Genomic DNA, 24235 nt, shown 5'->3' with positions numbered 1-24235 from the left:
TTTTAGGCTTTTGAATTACTGTGTATCTAGTGTGTATTTTTATGTATTCGTGTGTTTGTTTATGCGCATGTTTATTGCTATGACATACAAATGCCCATATGCTGAATTATATTTGGTTGTTGTTTTTTTTTGTCTGGCTCTGTTTTTAGATTTATTTTCATCTGTATTTTTATTTCTATTTTTAATTTAATTTCATTCTTTGTATTTCATATCAGTTTATCTGTCACATCTTATCTATTACACCATACAACATTATGTGGAAGTACATCACAACAGTTAGATTTAGGAAGGGGGATTATCATTGACAGTTAGGAAGGGGGATTATCATTGATTTTGGTGAACTTGATAAAGTGTTGTTAAACAAGAAACGCATAGATTACCTGCTGGAGAGAGATTTTTTATAACAAGTTTAATGTAATTTCAATTAGAAGATTACTACTTAATAAATTTTTTTTGAAGGAACGGACAGTGAACAGACTCTTTGTGTACATTGCTTGCTATTGTATCTTTGAAGATTCATCTGGGAAAAAAAGTTTTATAAATTTCACAAGGAAAGGTTAAAAGGATCTTAACATGTATAGCTTAGAGCAAAGACGAGACAGGGGGGATATGATAGAAACATTTAAATACATAAAGGGAATCAACACAGCAAAGGAGGAGACTATATTAAAAAGAAGAAAAACTACCACAACAAGAGGACATAGTCTTAATTTAGAGGGGCAAAGTTTTGAAAATAATATCAGGAAGTATTACTTTACTGAGAGGGTAGTGGATGCATGGAATAGCCTTCCAGCTGAAGTGGTAGAGGTTAACACAGTAAAGGATTTTAAGCATGCGTGGGATAGGCATAAGGCTATCCTAACTATAAGATAAGGCCAGGGACTAATGAAAGTATTTAGAAAATTGGGCAGACTAGATGGGCCGAATGGTTCTTATCTGCCGTCATATTCTATGTTTCTATGAACTGACTATGCGATGGTGATTCACAGAATTGAGTGGTCAATAAACCCGGTATTATTTCAAACTACACTAGTGAAAGGAAGAATGTAAATATTATACAATATCGAAGGAGATATCTGCACTGTTCACCCATTATTTTTTTTATCTCACTGAATCCGTAATGCCCCATCTTTCCAAAGTATGTATCGGTTGTGATCTAGGCTTTTTACCTTCGGTATTATACTTAATTACCATTCATCCATAAATTATCTCTCTCTCCCCCTTAGAGTTTTAGTTTTGTAAACACAGATAATATTTAACCAGTGTTATCTCTAGAATACAGTAGGTGGCAGTATGGTAAACCAACAGATTTAAATAATTATGTCCTGTAAACTTAGTCTCATTGTTAACGCAGCGAAGGAAGAGGAAACATCAGCTGTCTCGGTCTGCAGGTCAGTAACAGAGTATATTATCTGAATGATTGCAAATGATATGGGGAAACTAATGACAGTTTGCTGTTAAGATGCCCAAAATCTTGTTCCCAATTTTGAATAAGTAGTAACAAATGGGATATGGGTTTTCTAACTATTAAATATTTACTCCCTATTCTTTACTCTTAAAAATCCATTTTGATACTTTTCACTTCAGAACAAGAAGACATGAAACACATCATTCTGAATGTAGAAGTAACTATAAAGTGATCTAATGCATATCTAAATTCCTTGAAATCTTCAAACCTCATTATGCATCATTGAATTATTCAAATTTTTTTCTGTGTGATCAGAACTGATCAGAGACTGAAGGAGAGTAGAGGCTGTGATGCTGTCATGAGAAATATGTAAATTGAAATCTAATGAAAAAAAAATGACACAACTCTTAACAGACGAAGATTCCTTAGATTAGGTTTATTCATAGTATGCATAGTAGATGTCTTTTGTTTAATGATTTTTTTTTATTCTTGTTTTTAACCCCTTAAGGACCAAACTTCTGGAATAAAAGGGAATCATGACATGTCACACATGTCATGTGTCCTTACGGGGTTAAACACTTCCAATTCAGACAAAAAGCCATATACAAAAAAATTTAAATGCTTACCAACCTAAGAATACATTTAAAATGTGTTTTAAAAAAAAAAATAAGACTGAGTTAAATAATATTGGGAATAAATATTGTCTCTTATGATATGTTAGAAATTCAGTGTAATGAAGGAGCTGTTGTTGTGTACAGGTGAATCAATAGGTTTACCGCTTTTATGATCCAGATAGTATAGAGACAGTCCTCATTAACATACAGCTGACTCTTTATCTGCCCAAACTACACCCCCTCCTCCTTCTCCCCTTTTAACAAGCACATGAAAGGTCCTCTATGTGCCTGGATTTAATGAGAGACACGCGACTCAACAATAAGGCCATATTGTAATCAGGCATCGAGTTTTAGTGGCACACGCCACCCCTAAGCCAGGTGTCTGCAGGCAGTAACCTTCCTATCTTTAAATTGATAACTGACAAATACAAAGTTCAAAAGAGATTATATGCTTAATTAATCTATATAGAACCAGTCCTGTTTACAGAATCATTATTCCTCCCTTGTATCATTGGAATAATTTCAGTTTTTCCTATCAATGAAAACTTTGGTTAATATTTTATTATTATATTCACACATATATGTAGAATATTTTTATGGGTAAATTTTGCAATATATATTTATATATTTAAAGAAATACATGATACTGTTCTCTAAATAAAAATACTATCGAGAGATATATAGAGAGAGAGACAGAGAGAGAAAGAAATGTATTCTATTGCCATAAGAGAAATATACTTAAATCTACAATATCATAAGATAGAATAAACATTGTCTGTGGAATGGCTACATGCAAGAGAAAAAAGATTAAAAAAAAATGTTGCTTTAATTTTTGGAAGTAGTGTCTGATTGTAGGAAATATTCTAATATGATTGTTGTAAATATCCCAACAGATGCTGGTCTTTGTCATAATCAGATAGGCACGTCGGTGGTCACTGCAGCAGAAGGGCATTATATTCCGAGTTGGAGTTCTACGGAAGATGAAGGGGGTGGTGTCATATGAAAAACACACAAGCATAATGAGCGTTCGATAGAAAGCAGCACCACTATATAAGTAGCTAGGAGGAACCCAAGCTCTCCATTTGCTAAGCGTACACTGAATAAGGAGTATTCAAAGAACAAACACTCCAAATTAAAGAACAATTCATTCCGCCCAGGAGTTACTATATTGTTGGGACCATTTGTTCTCGAGCAAACTTCATATGGCCGGATGCTGGATTTATCCCTAGAAAGGGCATGTTTTACCAACTGGATTACACCTCTGCCTTTTTGGTGCTCCAGACTGCGTTTCATTGAATGATCATCGTCTACTCAATACCTGAGATTTAATTTCAATTTAAAAAAAATAATAAATAAATTAGAGGAGCACTGTTTTATAATTTTATTATATTTTCATTTTTATTTTTTTGCCTTTGGAATTTTTTTTTTTTTTATATATAAATCTTGCCTTGGGAATTTTTTTTTTTTTTTTTTTTGCCCTCAAAATTTTAAGGATTTTTAGGAATTGTGGAGAAAAACCTAATTTTCTTTTATTATTTTTTGCTGGTTTTCAAGCACAAGAAGGAGATGAAGATGGAGTCAAATCGCATCACTGGGTTGACGTTACTCTTAATGGTTTTACAACAGGTAATGGCAGTTGAAGCTATTTTTCTGGGTTCCTGGTGGTCTTTAGGTTTTTGTTTGAGTGATGGGAACCCATGTGCCAGGGAGATCTGATTAGAGGTCTTGTGTATTTTTCTTCAAGGTGTCTAGCTCTGGGGTCTTCCAATTGGAGCTTCATGAATTTGTCAATGCCAAGGGGATGTTGGCAAATGGAGGGTCGTGTTTACCCAACTGCAAGACCCTCTTCAAGATTTGCTTAAAACATTACCAGACGGTGGTCTCTCCAGGATCCTGCACATTCGGCAGCGTGGTCACCCCGGTTCTTGGATTCAACTCATTCACCATTAGGGAAACCGAAGGCTTTACCAACCCCATTAGGCTACCCTTCAACTTCACGTGGCCGGTGAGACCCTATTCTTTGCTTTGCTAACATTCAAGAACATAGTTAAGAACATTTTCAGATACCATGAATTAAATTTTAATTTAAATTTAACTGAAAATGCATGTGTCAATATATATTTTTAATTTAGTAACTACAGAATTAAGTGCCAATTTAATGACCACTTATGGTTCTTGCAATGGACAATTTGTTTAATGTAACATTGCATAAACTTGCACGTTTAAAGAGTTAATGAATCTGCTTGTTGCTTGTCTAGCCAAGGAGATTCCATGAATTAATAACCAGCACGAAATATTTATGTTTGTAAAGTAAGCCACCCTTGTATGTGTACAAATGTGGCAGATGTTAACAACTTCAGTTGGGTTCAAAGTCTTCATTACTAAAAGACTCCATGGTGGCATAGTCTGCCCCCACCCTTGCTGCTCTACATAACCCTAAATATGCTTGGTTTAATTGAGCTTCAGACAGTAATGCTATATGCAATTAGATTAATTAAAATGCACAGGCAGACGTGCTCATGCTAGTAATTTGAGGCTGATTTACCATTTTGTCTTTCTTTGTCTTCTTATTCAACGTGAAGACATCAGTTTTGATGTTTTGATATTTTAGATTTTTAAAGTATTTTTCTTATGCTTTCTATTTCAGAAAACTTTTTCACTGATTATTGAAGCTGTTCATTCTCCTGCAGGTAAATATATTTATTTTACCAACACTAGGTGGCGACATCATTCCACTAATCAGACTGTAAAAGACTGCATAAATTTATTTCCAACACACAAACAATTTAAATATGTTGTCTTGGCATTCAAATAATGTTTACAAAGAGAATAAACTTTAATCTACATTCAAAAGCCATTCCTTTTCAAGATAGACATCAGTTTCTACTTTGATATATACATTTTTTTTTTATGTCCCTCCATACCTAATCTCCAACACAATTGCGTTTCCTCCAGTTTATTTTTGGCGTGGGAAAGAAGTCCACTCTTTGGTGAGAAAACCAGAAGTCTGCCAAATCGTCCTGACTGCCTTTTCCTGTATTTTACACCTTTCTCAAATTCCGCCCTTTGGAAAAGAAATAATGGCTTTTGGATGTTTTGCTGACATAAAGGAAGAGAATATTTCAACAAAACAATTCTCACGTTGAAAAATTTTCTGGAGGGTGCAGATTTTGATGCACCCCTAACCCTCAATCCTTGATGTCGCCATTAATTCTGCTAATATATATTACTGAAGACTAAACATTTTTTTTAATACATATATAAAAAAAATATATATTTTATATATGTATTTTTTTTTTTTAATTAAGTCATATTTACCTTATTCCTTGACTTATAAGTGCCCAATGAAAATTGCTCATTCGCAAACAGTTCCAAATGTCTTGTGAATTATATATTTGGGGATTCCAAAGTTTCCCAACTTTATAATTCAGTGGTTTTGCTTAAATGTAAAAGATTTTATGTGTGGGAGGGGAACCCCAAAAATTTATTCTCACACCATATATTTCCCATAAAAATATTCCTATGCATTTTAAGTGGTTTAGTTTCCAGTAAGGCTAACCACATCAAATAGCCATGCCAATAGCTTCAGACTTGTCTCAAGATTAGTATTGCAAAATCACAGTGGAAGATGCAGGTTTAGAGAATTTCCAAGGCAGGGTAATGCAGGACAAGAAAAAAACAAACTTCCTTTAAATCCAAAGTTGTCTTTGTTAAACAATTCCACTACAAATGTTTTCATTTCCTTGTTTTGTTTTTTTTTCCTTCTTTTCTGTTGTTGTTTTGTCTTTAAGTGGTTAGAGGTTCCAATCTCGAAGAACGACTGATAAGCCAGTTTGCAATTCAAAAGCCACTTAATGTAAGTTCAGAATGGACCAGAGATGTTCAAATAGACAAACAGATCCAACTGAGATATTCTTACCGAGTGGTCTGCAGTGAACACTACTACGGGGAAAGTTGTTCAAGACTATGCAAACCTCGAGATGATCGGTTTGGACATTATATCTGTGAGGCTGATGGCAGCATATCCTGTCTGAAAGGATGGAAAGGGGAATATTGCTCAGAACGTAAGATTTATATAGATATATCTATATATATAAATATCATTTGGTTTTTGTTTTTTTAAATAACAAAGCCAATATGTGTACTGAAATGTAGCATACCTCATTCGCAGATTACTTTGTTCAGAGATATGAAATATGTTGGTGATATGTAATCAAGACCAAAACAATTAGAGATTGTCAATTCAAGAATATTGGGTGACTTTGTTTGTCTAAACAAGAACTCTGATGCTAGTTGATTCTGGGCTGCATTAATGCCACTCAAGTTTATACACATTTTTGTTGAGGGTTACAAACTTCATGTACTTTCACTGTGATCAAAATAGCATTTTGCCAAATCAAACTATTTTTTTTGCACGTTCTAACATGAAAGACCACGTTGGTAATAGTGCTGCCGTTATTTATTTTACTTAAGTCCAATTTAATACACACAATTTAGCTTCCTTTATGCCCCAGAACACCTGCCACTTGAGAGCATTATTAATCCCTAGATACATCTTCAATCTGTGTCTCATTCAGCTGTTCATTAACCAAAAAAAAAAAAAAGGAGGTTATGTGGTTTATGTCGAAATGGAATAGTTTGTGTGATCACACGTACAGCTTAGGGCTCTCCTTTTGTGAGTCTTAATTAATCAAATGAGCTACTACATATCTCACACAGCGTAAGATACACAGACTTACTATAAATGCAAGCTATCCCCTATCAGCTTTTACATCAAACCCCCTTTGGCACTGACAATGTTACCATAACAGATTTGAGGTGCTAATTTATGAGATGGCAAGCTACTATAGTGTACGAGAGAACTATTGTTCATAATTCAATAGAATTATATTATGTATTTGCTTACGAGTTCGTATATATTCACGGCCAACATACAAAAGCGAACAATGACAAAACAATGAGATCCTGTTTCGAACGATTACAATCTAATCGTGTGTCTAAGGCAAAGGAAATGGCTTGGCCAAACGATAACCTGGAGACAGGCTGGTATGCTGTTCATGTATAGTGTAGGAGAAACAGAGAACTGTGTTTTGTAATCGTATATTGTCCAGTATCATGATGTCTAGTCCTTTATAACCAGTATGCATTTCAATGGGGGTTGACATAATTCACACAAAAGCTGAGATAATAAGTTCAGCATCTACTGCTATTTCATGTGTGTACTGGCAGATAAATGGTTAATAAATAAATAGCCGACTCCGGTCATTTTTACATTTTTACTATTTTTAACTTAAATTTGAAATTCTCACTTTAGTACATAACCCTAATGAGTCAAACGTCATGATCCACCTGACGTTATTTAAATATAGATTCTTAGGGAATCATTCATTGAGCACAACATTGCAGTGAACTTTAAACCAGATTGCTAAATTTATGCCCAAAATAGGTCATTGGAAATGATTTTTCAAGTCCACCACAGTCATATTTGGATATTTAGCCAAAATTTACCAACTAGGTTTTCAATTCATTAAAATTCAGAGTTTAGTAAATATTTATTTCAATGTAATACTCTATGACGTATAAGGTATGATACCCTACCGTTTCGCCATCGCTAATAAATTAATGTTTGGCATCTAGTAGGTATTTGGCTCTTGACTTGTGCTTGACTAATGGCACACCCTGTATTTTTATTATACCATTCAAGATATAAAAACGGAAATACCATGTGTTCACATGGTGGGAAACCATGAATGGTAGGCTGGATCAGATAAGCCAAATATTGTTTGTTGGCTAGTTTGCTCATTCTCAGGGTTATCCACTAAAATGTGAATGGTGGGAATTGAGAGTGAGTTCAAGGTGAAATTAAATTTTTAGGCCAAATAGCCAAATTAGAAACATAGCTGTACTGAATTTTAGTTTTTCTTTAATACAATTATTTAATGAGGGGTTATTGTATTATCTTGTGGTTTATTTTACCTCCAATTGGTATGCGATCCTTTTTGTATTGGTATGTGATTGCTATGCAGTTCTGCTGGAAATACTGTTCATTATCAGTCTAGCAACATGGGGTTAAAAGAAGGCTTTCAAAATAGCAACTGTTCTGGTTGATTGGCAATGGGATTACCTGTAAAATGCCTTTTTCCTTAAACAAATGGAGAAGAGTTATCAAAGTGTCAAGTTTTCAAAAATGCTGAAAAGTGGGGCAGTCACCATGGAAACCAGAAGAACCAGAGTCCACCGCTCTTGCATCTTTGCATAACTTTCCAAAACATGACACTTTTATAAGTCTCCTCCAATGTGTCTGCATCACTTTCCCTAAAATAAAAATGTACTTTTATCAAATTCATGAAAGAACAGAAACTAAATGTTTCTGCACATTTATTCCCTATAATAAAAGTACAGGACAACTGAGCTTTAATTACCCTAGCTCACGTTGTCTCCGTAAAAATGGCTTATATAAAGAATACTTGGCTACCCTCTGGAAAGTGCATGCAACTCATGTCTTCATATTTGCATGCCAGTGGGGCTAGTGGCAAGCATACATTTTATATACAACTGCTTAGAACTCTGCATGAAACCCCACTTAAGCTTCTTAAATAAACATGCATCATAGGGTTGCGTTCGGTATCCACCATTTAGATCAGTTGGCAGTTGGTCAGTGCATGAAAAGTGTTGCCTTGGTGCATATAGAATGTATATTGCAGATGGGGAATAATTGTTTCACTAATTAACCCCTTAAGGACCAAACTTCTGGAATAAAAGGGAATCATGACATGTCACACATGTCATGTGTCCTTAAGGGGTTAAAGCACTTGTTCTGGGATTGCTCATTGACTGTTTTCCTTCCTGACCTATATAATAATTCTATATATGCATATAATAGATATATGTGAATATATATTTCTATACAGCAGGACCGTACTAGACAGCAGCATGCAGGGGGGGATAGGGACCTGACAATACTAATTGCAGCTCAGCCCAGCAGTTCTCTCTCTTTTTTTCTGTTTTCAATGGGAAGCCTGGTCATCCTGAATATAACACCTAGGAGAGTAGTGTGTCCATGGTGTGATATGTGTTTCCAGGCACTGTCAACACGTTAGGGAATGAAAGGGGAGAGGAGCTGCGGCGCTGTAGGGTGGACACCAGGGGGCGTGTCCATGTAATGCGAAGCGCTTCTCTCTCTCTCAGGGCTGCAGGGGTCAAGTGTTAGGTGTCACGCGTGCCCTGCTAATGGCGGCAAGCTTGTGCCACGCGTTGTTATTGTTATCGTTGGCTGTAGCCCGAGGCAACGAAGCTGCAATGAACAGCTGTAGTCAAGAGGGGAGGGTTTCGGTGGCTTAAACCAGCAGCAGCAGTAGCAGCTGTTGTCTTATTGAAATGGGAGGCAAGGGAGGGGGGACCGCCTTGTTCAGAGTCAACCAGGCATTAAACAAGACCCTTGTAAGCGTGCAAAATCAATGTCACCCGGGCCCAGCAGGGCAAGAACAGCGGCAAATTAACTGGCTGCTGGCTTCCACTTTACAGACTGGGATTTAGGAAGGAAGGGGGGTGGATAGAGAGTCTGCACCTCCTGGTTATTTTCACTGAAGCACACTTTTCTTGTTGCTGCTACATACAAGAGCTTGCGTAAAGGGGGCATATTGACTAAGCAGTGAATTTTTGGAGAACTAAAAAAAAAATTGCAAAACTTTTAGGGTAAAAAAGTTGGCAATTGCTGAACCAGAGAATTGTTCATAAAAAGGGTCTGTTTCTTTTAGTCTAAATTTAGCAAATTTGTTATTTAGGTCACTAGGAATTCACTGTTTAGTGAATTAACTAAATATAAATCCAGCTGAGTTGGATATGAATTTCCACGTCAGCTATTTTTGCCTAAACTGTCCAGCGTTTTTTAGAGGGGTGGGGGTTAAGACTAAGACACTCAGCCCATCATTTATCTAAGGGATAGATTTCATTAATTGTTTGTTTTTACCCCATAATAAATAGAATAGAAAAAAACACTGTCCCAGCCTGATAAGAAGCTAGAAAATGCTGTATATTATCTTGAAATGTATAATTCAGTTTTTTCATTTTTCAGGCAGAATTATATTTTTTCTATTGAGTGTTAAATAAAAGGGGTTAAAGAGTGACATAACTAAATCACTTAATGCATTGTAAATCCATTTTTATGGCATTGTCACCCTAAACTGCAGGTCAGCACTTAGATTTTGACAATATGATTTCATACTAATTTTGTTCTGAATGTAACTTAATTGACCTTATAAATGGAATCTGTTCCCTTTATGTAAAACATGCACAAATGGAACGCGTTCTCATTGTCCAAGGCACTGATTTATTGTCAAAACTTTGGAAAAAACGTTTTTCTGCTAAGTGTACCGCACAATTAATCTAGCTGTAAATTCACATTTCAGTGTAGTATGCTGGCTATTTACATTTCTGATCATCACAACTGCTCCACAATTAAAAAAAAATGAGGCATATCACATGAACACCTAAACTAAATGTAAACGTACAGCATGCATGTTTTTTTTAACCCCTTATAGACACACTTGCAGAAATTAAAGGGAATCATGACGGCACATTTCCATCATGTGTCCTTAAGGTTCAACACCTTTTCCTGTTTGCCAGCTTGCTTAACACATGAACAGTGAAATAAAAATAAATCAAAATTCTACACAGTTACACGGAGAAATAATGAATGCCAATTAACCCTTCAAGGACCAGTAAAGGAACTATTCCATGACAGCAAGGTGTTTTTTTTTTTTTTTTTAGATTCTGTATCAATATGGAATGTCCCTCTCATTTAACGACATACGTAGGACAATGCATTATGATTTAGGAGTGTATTTGCTAAAAAATGGACATAATTCAAAACCAAATTGCAAACTTTGGGCTGAAGTAGACAAACCGAATTTCCATAGCCGAATTGGAAAATGTGTACAAATGGCTATTTTAGCACAGATGTTGCAATTTGTATTTCTATTCACGGCGGTTAAACCTTGAACTATCTGCATGTACACAGATCCCTTAAGGGGTTAAAGCATACCTGGAAGCCCAAATGAGTGTTTAGGTATTAACAAGTTATGTCCTGTCTAAGTTGGGTTTGTCATTGTGTACATAAAACATTTTATGTTTGCTATATTTACCAAAGTTTTAATTATGTTTCCACAGCAATTTGCATGGATGGCTGCAGTGATCAAAATGGATATTGCAATAAACCAGGAGAATGCACGTAAGTAAAATCTCAAATTGGGGTGTCATTTATCACCATTACATAGTGTGTAAAAGATGTATCCATGAAACAAAGAAATCGAAACTGAATTGCAAAATTCAGGTTAAAACACCCAACTTTTATAAGTGAGAAGTCCTAGTGAATTTTAAATTTAAGCATAGCTGATTTTTTTCCCCAGTTCTGCAGTGTAGGCCTTCAATTAAAAATTCACTTTAAATTCTTACTATGTGTCTATAGGGGAGTTAAGGATTTATCCAAATAAGCTATGTTGACTTAAGTTTTACCATTAACTCAAAAAAGCAATTATTGCACAAAACAAGGGGGCACAATTGCCTAGAATAAGCAAAGCCCTCTAAAATAGTTTTAGGCTATTAGCTAAAGCCATATAATGTGTTTTGTTCGTTTTGGAAGTTCTAATGCAGGCAAACAGAAGCACCGCCTCCCCAGATATTGCCAAAATGCAACTCCTATGATTCTCTCGCCACCTGTTGCATTCAAGAATGCTGGGAGTTGCAGGTTCTAACGCATGGCGTTTTTATGTATATTTCTGAGATCATTATAATTCTATACTAAGATGTGTCATTTTACTTTTCTGGGAACTTAAGTTATTTTTTCTTTTGCATTAATCACCAAAGTGTAAATGAGAAACCAAATCAGACCTCACTATTATCATTTTAGGTGTCGTCCTGGTTGGCAAGGAGGTTTCTGCAACGAATGCATCCCCCATAATGGGTGTCGACATGGGACATGTAAAATCCCATGGCAGTGCATATGTGACGAAGGTTGGGGAGGACTTTTTTGTGACCAAGGTCAGTATTCAGCTGCTGAGCTGCTGGCAGTGAACTTGTGTGTGTGTGTGTGTGTGTGTGTGTGTGTGTGTGTGTGTGTGTGTGTGTGTGTGTGTGTGTGTGTGTGTGTGTGTGTGTGTGTGTGTGTGTGTGTGTGAGAGGAGATGTGTGTTTTATGTTCTTGTGTATATGTTTGTAATAATGTTAGAAGGTGCATTGTGATTACAAAATGTTTTACAAAAAAATCCAACTTCGAACTTATTCAAAAATAACTGTTCACGACTTCTGCACATCAGTTTTTCCATATTTTGATGGGGGGCAAACTGTTATACTGCGTCAAATTTAATAAAGTATGGAGGTTTTCGTTATCATTGATATTAAACGATTTTCAATAAACCATTAGATGATCAGCATGGCTTGTATCTAGGTTTTATTCCCAATGTTTGCCCTTCCAACAGGTTAGCTGGATCAGTGATCCAAAGTAGTCTTTTAATCATTCTGCGACATAAAGTAGACAGTCTGGCCTTATTAACTCAGTCATACAACACAATAGTCTGGTGGGCAAGTCGTAACAAAAAAAAAATGTTGTAGAGCACATAGTTTGGAAGCTACTGTTGTAGGCCACGTAGTTTGACATCCATGTTGCAAAGAATGTTGCAAATTGTGACTATGCAAAAAAATTAATATTATCACATTTCTTTTATTTCAGAGAATTTTTATATATATTTTACCATGATGGCTTTATTAAATATCTGCCTTTTCCTCTTAAGTTACTTATGTATTTGTCTTCTTACAGACCTGAACTACTGTACCCATCATAAACCTTGTAAAAACGGTGCCACGTGTATGAATACAGGGCAGGGCAGCTACACATGCTCTTGTCGGGATGGTTTTAGTGGTGTCAACTGCGAGGAGAAGATCAACGAGTGTGATAGCAATCCTTGCAGGAACGGGGGCAGCTGTACGGTAAGATATTCCCGAAATTTCAGTAGCATTAGTTAGAAAGTGTTGCAAAGTCAAATAAAAGATTCATTTTTTTTTATAATTCAACAGTTTTGTCAAATAGCCGAAATGTCTATGGATCTGTAAATTACAATTCATAAAGGCACTTTGTATTTGATATAAATTACCTGTAGAAATTAGTAGGGGTAGAAGGAAAAATTGGACTATATTTCCTATTGGGCTTCTGAAATTTTTACTTTGCGCCTTTGACCCATCAAGGGTTTTCTAATTTTATTGACACAATATAATAGCTGTAAAATCATGTAAATCAAGCCGTGATTTACACTTGAAACATATATCTAGATCAGTCGTGCTGTCCTGCTACAACTTCTCCACACCTGTACTAAGTTATGTTGTTTTCCATTTCCTTGTTTTTCCTGTACTATATTGCAAACTTGTCTGAACCAGTGCCTGATTCCTGTAAAAGTTTATACTATCAACATTTCTGTGTGCGAGACTTGTATACTCTATTCTCAATACATGAACCGTCAACACCGGATCAAAAACGGAGGGATATATTCACTAAACACCAAATTGTAGTGAAATGAAAAAACTATCCGCAAAATTTAGACAGACCGACTAAGCACAGCTTTGGTTATTTAGCTAAAATCTTGCATCTGGGTTTTTCGATGGACTATAATTCCATGGTTGGTCAATAAACCCTGTCGTTTTTGTACGTTAAAGATGCTGGGATATATAATTGCACTTTATTTAAATATAATATAATTAAAATGATTTCTTACACACATTATAACTTTTTTTTTTTGTTCTGCTGTGTGTTTTTAGGATGTGGAAAGTGGCTATATATGTGAATGTCCTCAAGGTTATTATGGAATCCACTGCGAAAATAGTGTATTAAACTGTGCTGATTCTCCGTGCTTTAATGGTGGTACATGTCGAGAACGAGAACTGGGGGCTAGCTACTCCTGTAACTGCCCATTGGGCTATACTGGTTCCAACTGTGAAAAGAAAGTGGACAGATGTACTAGGAATTCCTGCCAGAATGGTAAGTCCTTAGCAAAAATAACGCTTTTTTACGGTCTCTTACTTTATAAACGTTTTTTGTTTTGTTTTGCTTTGTTTGGGATTTTGTTTTGTTTGTTGTGATCATTCAGTGATCCTATTTAAATAATTGAGTTGTGGTAATACGCAGGTACTTTCAGTTAGAACAAAAAACAAAGTTAACCTTTATTTATACCTGTGTATATAGTAGTTTTTTTTTAGGTTACTGTTTACTCAGTCTGTTTAATGTTGGTCCACACCTCATAAAAGGTTATTTCAGGATATATAAGTTTTTTTCTCTCCCTCCTTTTTTTTTTCCTCTTCAATAAAAATTTTTTGGTTTAATAACCAACATGCATTTGCCAACACAGACAAGAAAACAAAAGAAACAATTAGGGTTATTTACTAAAGTTAAAATAGCCAAACTGTAAAAATTCACTGTTAGCTATGCTTTCAGTTTGGCTACTCTGGCCTTCAATTTGAAATTCTCTTAAAATTTTCTCTTAATTCTCACTTTAGTGAATAACCCTACAAGTTTGCTAAGTGGGATGGGGGGACACACCTATACCCCAATTCCACATGGTGGAATTTGCTACATGATGTCTGCCTTAAATTATTATTATTTCTATTTGTATTACAAATCATGGGTCCAGGACACATGAGATTATGAGTCTGATATATAGAGTTGCTTAATTTATTGGAGATGTAGGTTTATTGTCACTGACAAAAAATGTTTTTGCTTTTTGGTAGGGGGCCAATGTTTTGACACTGGTTACACTCAACAGTGCCAATGCAGTCCTGGTTTTAAAGGCCCGACCTGTGCAATTAATATAGATGATTGTGCCAGGACGCCATGTTCTAACGGAGGGACCTGCTTTGATTTGATTGGTGATTACCACTGTAGCTGTCCACCAGGATACAGCGGGAAGTCTTGTGAAGTGAAAACCAGTGAGGAGAAAACCAGTGACGAGTGCACCTACAACCCTTGCCGAAATGGTGGGACATGCCGTGTAGGGCCCCATGAAAATAGACTTACATGTATTTGTCCTCCTGAATACATGGGAAACCTTTGTGAATACATGGATCCCAAATACACAAAAGAAGACTTTGACTTTCCTTGGGTGGCAGTGTTCATGGGGGCTGGCTTGGTGGGGCTCCTAGTCTTAATGTGTATGGTCTTGATGGTTGTCAGACATTTTCGTCAACAACCCCTGCAGGATACTAAAGCAATGAACAATCTATCTGATTTCCAAAAAGACAATCTGATCCCTGCATCGCAACTAAAAAATATAAACAAGAAGAAAGATCTAGAAGTGGACTGCAGTCTAGAAAAATCTAACTACAAGCTGAAAAATCACACATTAGACTATAACCTAGTGAATGGACGCCTAAGTGGTATCAGTAATGGAATTGGAAAAGGGGACAAGTTCCATATCAGTGAAAAGTCTTTAGAAGAAGAAGAGAAATTCCCTCTCCGTTTACACAGGTTAGTTTAGTAGATTATAATAAACTTATTTATTTGGTAGCAATTGCATATACACATATGAAACATACATTTATTAAGTTTATAGTGAAAATCAATCAAGAGAAAAGTTATGTTATTTTTTTATCAGGATCACTTCAATGTCTTCTGTCCTTACAGTATACCATTCCCCTGTCTGTCTATTTCTAACACACTCCCAGAATTTCACATTGTAATATGCAATTAAATAAAAACAGTTTATCACTTTAGATTCTAGCGCACATTGAGTGTTTGATTTGCATTTTGCTGCATGGCATTTTGGGACAGTGATAATAGGATGCTGTGCATAAAGTAATTTTTTTTTTTGTAGTATACATATTTATTGAGATTTACATGGAGTGTAAGCAATGTTAGCAACAAAGAATATAGTTAAATTGTTAATCTATTTATCAGTACTTCCGTAACTGCAATTTGTACGTAAGCAGGGCTGCCATCAAAATCTTTAGGACCCTTTCAAGCCCACTAGGTTAGCAGACAGATATAATTCAACAAATGTTCCCAGAGAGTTATGCAGATTCATAGACAAAAAAACAGATATACATTCTAGACAATCTCATGGGACATACACACGTACACTCACAGACACAAAGATGGTTACACACATATATTCACAGAGTCAGACAAATACCCCCAATACATACCGCTAGGCATACAGAAAATACTGAGCACACACTTTGCTAAACATACACACAATCACACTGATAAATATGAACACACTGCTACACACACACACACACACACACACACACACCCTTCTACACATATCTTCATTGCGGAACACACCCTGCTGAATACACGTTTCTACACACACACTACAGATGTACACATATAATAAGACAATTGCAAACAAACTCATATACTTTTCTATATACATATATCCTACTACACTCAATTATACATATATACAATATAACTACATTATAAAATATATTATATTTAGCAGTCCTCCTTTTAAGTTACCATTTTATATATGGAGGGTGGCTTCATGGGTTCTACTGAAGATTGCTAGGCACTGAGCTGCAGACTCCTGGTTCCACTCGAAACCTCCAGAGCAGCTTCCACAAGCACGTAGAGGAAGTTATCTGACATCACTTCCTCCCAGTGCTACTGCGAAGAGAGAGGAGTGGGTGAACAGTCAGTCCATTAGTGGGCCTGGTCTGCTGGAGTACTGCAATGTGGTCCCCTCCATGTGGGTCCCATTGCTCGACTAAGTCCCTTATAAGAGTACAGGCTGTAACCCCCTGATGGCGGCACCATACACAGGAAGATATTTTATCACTTTATGCAGTGTAATGAGAATTAAAGTACAAACCATTAATTTGAGGATTTATCAAAAATATTTGCATGTTATGCCTAGACTGCCCAGTTAAATGTTAGGGAAGAGCTATATTTATCCTATTTATTTTTGCTCTCCTATTCATTCGTTAGCTAAAACCTTTTTTTTTTTTTTTTTTTTGGTAAAGCACATTCTAAAATTCATTGGGGTCAACACATCAACACTACCCAAACAATGCAAGGTTAACCATTGACAAACAGCTGCTGCACAACCCTCCCCGTTAACCACTGAAATGCTGAGCATTGTCTGCTATGTAGATTGTTTTTAAATCCAATTGTTTAAGTGTTCTGTTTTTGTTTTATCTCTCGGCAGTGAGAAGCCAGAGTGTAGAATATCAACGATATGTTCACCAAGGGATTCAATGTACCAGTCAATTTATGTGATAGCAGAGGAACAGAACGAATGTGTGATAGCCACAGAGGTAAGAACATCACGGTTGAAAACAACCTAGGGGTGTAAAGTTTCCAGTGAAGCTGATACTTCTCCTTATGGCGGAGATAATGCGCTCAGATTGTAGTATAACGGCAATTAGGTATAAGGGTGACATCTTATACCTGCACACACAACGTTCCATTGACTAAAGAGTGAATTAGCTGCCTGTTTCAGAACTGGTGAGTTTATTATCTATTTGGGTCGCCTCTCTTGAAAATGATCCGGCCTCCGAGTTAAAAATCTCCTCTCCATGTGATCTTGAAAGAGATGATTTTAAATGGAGATTAAGATATACAATCCATTATTATCATGAAAATAGGGAAATCTACAATTTACTGTTTTTAATAAAACTAAAAGAGTCATTTGTGATTCCACAACACCCATGTTTTGTTATTGTAAAACATATAAGACAGGGCTGTCTAATGATGCTGTACATCGAGTCCCACTGATATTTGTAAATACATTTTAATTTTACTTTAATTACTGAAAATTGGGTCTGCACTGCACATACTTAGGAGTGGCTACAATGATTAGTATACCGCAACATATTACCAAAATTGACTTTTGTTCCTTCCCATCATTCTGCACGCAGTAAATATAGACTTAAAAGTAAAGGGCATTTCACCATGTACGGTTCAGGACCTGGATTTTGTGACTTTCCCGGTGAATTTGGGAGGGTTAGGAGGCATGTACTTATGGCACAAGTGCTAATGGTCTTTTAGAGCCTCCTAAGGTGACACTCTAGGTCTACCTACATGATGCATCAGTAAAGCCTATCCTAACCTAACCTGATCATGGACGTGTAAATGTGAATTCACAATATTCCTTTGGCTAGTTTAACAAATATATAGCTAGAACACACAAACTAACCCCAAAATCCTTGGAGACGGTGTAAATGTTTAGTGCTACAATTCTTAATCTGCGTGGTAGCCATGCATATCTGCGTTGCAGGCCAGGTAATATCTAACAACCATCCCGAGATTACATCAGGAGACATCTAGCATTATAGCACTTCACCAGAAGAAGTGGAATTTTATGGAAAGGTAAAAGAGCGAGAATAGGCAGGGTATCCATTGTCAATGTGGATACGGAAGCTGATATTGCCATGTGGGATGAAGAGGCTAGACTGATATTTAGAATAGACATTGAAAGCAAACTAAGCTGTTGAATGAGACAACAAAATGACATGGAGAAGGTAGATGTGGTGTGATATAGATTATGGGAAACCAGACTGATTTAAAAGAAGTAGTCAAAAAAATAAAAAAAAAGGAATGATATTGAATGCATACGAAGTGGACTAGTATAAAGATTTGAATTGCAATAAACTATATACTAAATGTAGTTCTGCAAAGCACCTTCATCAGGCTTTTCAAAGTATAAAAATGATCTCTGTTGCTCTGGGTGAGGCAATTCAATACAATAAACAGTTTATTGTAGTTATTTGACATGGACATGTTGTACCTTTTCCTGCCACTAGGGACCCAGTTAAAAAAACATGAGGAGTCAAGACTGGATGTTGAACCAGGGGTTAAAAAATACTGTACTATTGTATGCCCGTATGCCATCTATTTAATTAACAAGGGGTTAGTATCTTTGTATTTATGTATTACATGTTACCAACCTTAAGATCAACCCATACTCAAATGTTAACTTTTGTAATAGTGCTCAAGTTTGTGTAAACATTGTGTATCACCAACAGTATGGTTTACATCGGTTGACCTTTCTAACACAAGCTATTATCTTTTCCTCACAGGTGTAAGACTTGAGTTGAACACAAAGAAGCGCAACTTACGAGTTTTTTGATCCTCAAAAGGACAGCTAAAGAAAGAACGCGGTATGGCTGCGTTGTTTACAATTCAGGACTTTACTGGACTGGAGGTGATATATATAAAGATATGTTATCCTCACATGCAACTTGCTGCTTTCAGAAGATCGAATAATCTGAGCTGAAAGGGGACAAAGAATGTGAACTTACAAAATAAAATACAATAGGACTTTACTCTTTTAAGCTCCTTGATCAACTTGATCAACTGAATGTAACAAAACTGGAAGAAAAGTTAAAAAAAGAAAAACAAAGCAAAAAGAAAACCGTTAAAGACTTTCTAATTATGTTTTTAAGCTACTTCTTGAAGTGTCCTTTATATGAAGCTTCACTCCACGTCATTGTGTACACATGTATCTGTGTGGGGCTGACAGCAACGGATGTTGGCAGACTTTGCCGTTCAACATACAGTATGTTGGTTTCAGGAAGGTGGACGATATATGTTTGCTATGCAGAACTGTTTTGCTATCACGGTCTTAGTGTTGTCCTCCTGAATTTAGAAGTGCCTATAGCATGTCCAGTAGTCTACATCATGCTGACCGAAGTTCAATGCTCTCCCATGTAATACCTGAACAGTATTAAGCAAAAATTATTTGTTTTATCTTTTTTTTTTTTTTTTTTTTTTTTTTTTACCATACACGTTCTGCTACAAAGGAAAGGTTTTGGGATAAACTGGTTGTAAAGTGACAAGTGGACATAGCTGTATCTTTAAGACTGATAGTACATAAAAAAATAGTTGTGTGATGCCCAAGTCTTTGGCAAGAAATCTACAGTCAAAGCCTTATATTGCGTTACAAGTCAATCATTCCAGCCACTTTAAAAAAAAAAAAAATTCCTTTTGCACTACTGAAAATTGTGGTTAGAAGTGTGTTTTTTCTTCAAAGAAAGAAACCATGTTAATCTGGTGATTTTATTGTAATCATAGCCTTACTCTTGCAAAAAAAAGCCTCAAAACAGCAGTTATTAACTTATAATATAGGAATATTACAAATTAGCTCCCATCAGTTTCTCCTTATATATCAAGACTATCAAGGGGTAAACCTCAACTTGAGTCCCGTTGAATTCTGAATAAATCTCCCTTTGACTTGTTTCCATCTTTATTGCAGCATCATACTTTAATTTTTTTATTTTTTTTAAAGCGATCCGTTAAACAACTTGCCCATTGAGCATGCACATTTATAATTGACCTTAAAGGAGAACGGTCACTTTCCAGGATTTTTTATATGTTTACTTATAACCCCACCACCCTTTTCCTATGTAAATTCCAAGTTATAGAATGATCACTGACCTCCTGCAGCTTCCTGTTCCTCCTGTGATGTCAGCATCCAAGCGGACATAACCCGCAATTTGCTATTCATAGAGGGGCAATTGATTGCAGCTAGGCATGCACAGCCATAGGCAACCCTCCAATCAACTACCAGCAGCGTTCGATTCCAGGACGGAGTTTCACTTTATTCTGGAGGAGGAAGAACCTCTAGTGGCTGTAAGAAAGATAGCAACTAGACGAGGAGTCACTCCTTAATGTAAAATTGCAATTTCCAATAAACTGCAATGTTTTACATTACAGGGTTAAAATGGCATTGACGTGAAGTGGTCTGGGTGACTTTAGTGGTCCTTTAATAAAGAAATGTTAAACAAAATATAGCATCTCATGAGAAAAAGTTAATCCAAATTCTGGGTTATTTTTTTTTTTTAGTTTTTTTAAATTCTTTATTTTTGTTGTGCAAAATGAATTACAAACAGGCCGGCAGTGCCACGACAGCATTCACAGGTATATCAAAGCATTGAGTGTTGTGGCATAAGATGCACAATTTTTAAGTAAGGAAACCAGATAATCTAAGTCATGCCAAAAGATGAGTACGTATTAGGGTAATACAGGGTTATATAACTTGGCGCGTTTAGAGGTCAACATGGGGTAGTTATAGGACAATAGTAGCATGCCTCGGCTTTAGAGCGATCACCTGATATATTAATGTGTGAGCAGGAGATTGTGGGTAAATGGTGATGCGTTCAGGCTATATGCGCATTGCTTAAATTATGGGTTATTTTTAATCATTTTTTTCAATGGTTTAAATTCCAGAGAAGTGACAGTTCCCTTTTAATTTTAATTCATTTTGTGGTTTCTGGACAAATTAACGAGAATTGTTCTCTATGCTACCAAATAATGCATCTTTCTTATCATGACATCACCTTGCAATAATGTTTGCAATATATTAATGCTGTACAGGGCTTGCAGCACTAAACTGAACGACCACCAGCTTTAGCAGCCTATTACGGGACCTGGAATCAATGGAGGAAAAGGAAAAATATTATTCACTACTGAACTTTGACCTTACATTTTGTGTAGGGTTACCTCCCTCCCCTTCTATGCTGCAGGAATTGCCTGCAGGCATCGTCTTCATTGGAGATTTGAGACTGATATTCAATAATAGATGTTTTTGGCTTCTTGTCTTTTTCTTTTCTTTTTTTTTTTAAACCTAGCATTTCAATAATTTAATGAAAAAAAAATCAAAAGCACTGACGTTTTTACATTTTTATAGCATTGTTTTGTATATAATGTATATTTATAATCAAAACAAATGTAAATAGGTTTTATTTCTTCTTATGTCATGTTTTTAATGTGCTAGCAACAAAGTTTGAATTTTATTTTATTATTTTATTTCCAAACAATGAAACATCTTCCAACTATTTGCTTTGTGTCCAGTTTTTTTTTTTCTTCGTCACATTTTTATGACTTTTTTTAAAAAAAATTAACAAAAAGCCCAATAAATACATTACATTACAAAAGCTGGAAAATTAGTGTCCAGAGTTTGAGTAAAATTTTACTTAAAAAAATAATAGTTAAAAATAAAAAAACAAGCTTCTTTTGCCCTGGTACCCTCCTATAGTAAGTAGTCACAATGCTCACAGCTAATGTGCCATCATTGCACTGCCCGTCTTAGGTCAGGCGAGCTAACGCAACCTCTGATAATTTGATATCTAGTCCTTAAGTGGTTATAGGGCTTGGAGTATTCATTTAAATAACTTTTTTTGTAAAAAAGATAATTTTATATTCTTTTAACATTTTGAACACAAAGTTTAGGTGTTTTGTATATTTATACAATATTAGGGGTATGTAGAAAGCAATGTTATCTTTTAGTAGGCCCCTTATCTAGCTTATAAATAACAGTAATTGCAATTAGTAAAATAATATCTACTAAGGTCAATATGTAGAATACCAATTATATCCAAGCGTGTAGAAAATTATAGCACAGGACAGCAGTACTTAAAATTATTTTTTAAAACAGGGACTTATATTATCTACATTAGCTTGGAGTCTCATTCTTCAATTGAAAAAAAAAAGTAGCTTAGGCACCCATTCTTATATTTTAGAAAGTAAATCTCAAAATGAATTCTAAAAAAGCTATTTCATTAACTTCTTTCCATTGTTAAAGAGGTCTTCTACCTGGGGAAAGCAATTCATTCTACAGCAATCAGTTTCTTGTAAGCAGCTGTCTAAAACCTGGATGAATATTATCAGGGTATTTATTAAGGTGAAAATTCAAAATGCTTTTCAAAAGTAGCTAACGTGAAATCATACCCGACTTAGAGAAATTTTCCAGTTTGGCTACTTTGACCTTAAAGAAATATTCCGGGCGCCAAAAGAACTTCACCAGAATTATGGTATTATGGTGTGAGGAGATCCCCAGGCACCTGCTTAGCTCAAGGCATTAAAGCTCAAAAACTATAGAATCCGGAGCATGTGAGCTCTATCTAGTGACTTTCATTGTAGTCTAAGGCTTGACGCTCTTAACATTATCAGTAGCATCCATAGGCGTGCGCAGCCTAGTGCATAAGGGTGTGCACCCTAAAGCACTAACACACATGCAGCGTGTATGTATGTATGTATATATACATATATACACACACACACTGCTGTGTGTGTGTGTGTGTGTGTGTGTGTGTGGATGCTGTGTGTAGGTGCTGTGTGTGTGTGGGCGCTGTGTGTGGGGGCGTGCTGTGTGTGTGTGTAAGGGTGTTGTGTGTGAGGGCACTCTGTGTGTGTGGGTGCTGTTAGTGAGGGGGTGCTGTTAGTGAGGGGGTGCTGTTTGTGTGGGGATCGTTAAGTTAACAGCCCCCCTCCCTTCTTACCTTATGTAGGGATAGGAGACTGTGCTGCTGCCATCCCTGGTGGTCCAGTGGTGAGTGAACTCTAGCCCCACAAGGGGCTAGAGTTCACTCTCGCAGGATCTGCGGCAAGGCTCCGACCTCGCGAGAAGAACCCGGTGGAGCTGCTGGCAAGAGCTCCCCTGGTCCTCTCCTGCCTACCTCCCTGCTTGTGGTCGATAAGGGAGATCTTTGATCTCCCTCACCGGCCCATGGAGGGAGGCACATAGTGCGGGCCACGGGGATTAGGGTGTGCCCAGGCACACCCCGTGAGCACGCCTATGGTAGCATCCCATTCACAAAACATAGAGAGAATATGTGTATGTTTCTAGCTCTGATTTGTGAATGGGTAGCTATTGAAAGGCTTAGTGCATCATTGGTGTTTCCAAACTACTTAACGTTTTTTTTCTAAAGAGACCAAACTTAAGTTCATTGCATAGGCTATACAACCCAGTTCATCAAATTTAAAACTAGCTCATGGATCTATTTTTCATTCATGATAAATACTAAAATAAATGCTGTAAGACACCTACATTAGACTCTTCCCAGGGTCAAGGAGTATACATTGCACTGAGTAAGACAGTACCATGACAGTAAATTATCTATTGAGGGCAAGCCCTCTGGAGTTTGATGTATCTGTTCTAGCCAGTGGTTTACCTGCTATGATAACATGGGGACTAATTTTTGGATTCTGACCTAAGAGTTAAGAATTACTGGCTTAGAATTTAACTTTTCCAACCACTGAAATCTGAGCAGTGGTTCCTCATATTTTTTGGACAAAGACACGTGTAAATTACGGTAACTGTCCGAGGCACACTTTTTTTTTTCTTATAACCTTCGTCATCAGCTTATAAATATCACATTTACTTGAAGCCGTTCCAGAGAGATATGCCAGATATACATCTAGCCAAAATGGCTTGTCAGCGCCAATTAA

At 36.3% G+C, this 24235-nt stretch overlaps 1 protein-coding gene across 1 annotated transcript; it reads left to right on the top strand.

Moving 5' to 3' along the window:
* The first annotated feature begins 3489 nt into the window (after positions 1–3489).
* DLL4 (delta like canonical Notch ligand 4) lies at positions 3490–21776 on the top strand. Its single transcript, XM_063440458.1, has 11 exons — positions 3490–3648; positions 3767–4027; positions 4670–4712; positions 5814–6086; positions 11191–11251; positions 11930–12060; positions 12836–13005; positions 13828–14047; positions 14794–15529; positions 17214–17322; positions 19087–21776. Exons 1-11 carry the CDS (start codon positions 3589–3591, stop codon positions 19090–19092), a joined length of 2070 nt encoding a protein of 689 aa, XP_063296528.1. The 5' UTR covers positions 3490–3588; the 3' UTR covers positions 19093–21776.
* Positions 21777–24235: the final 2459 nt, after the last annotated feature.

This window comes from Pelobates fuscus, chromosome 13 (genome assembly GCF_036172605.1).
Source record: "Pelobates fuscus isolate aPelFus1 chromosome 13, aPelFus1.pri, whole genome shotgun sequence".
NCBI classification, from domain to species: domain Eukaryota; kingdom Metazoa; phylum Chordata; class Amphibia; order Anura; family Pelobatidae; genus Pelobates; species Pelobates fuscus.
Note: the sequence above shows the minus strand (reverse complement) of the source record. Positions and strands in the feature narration are given on the sequence as shown.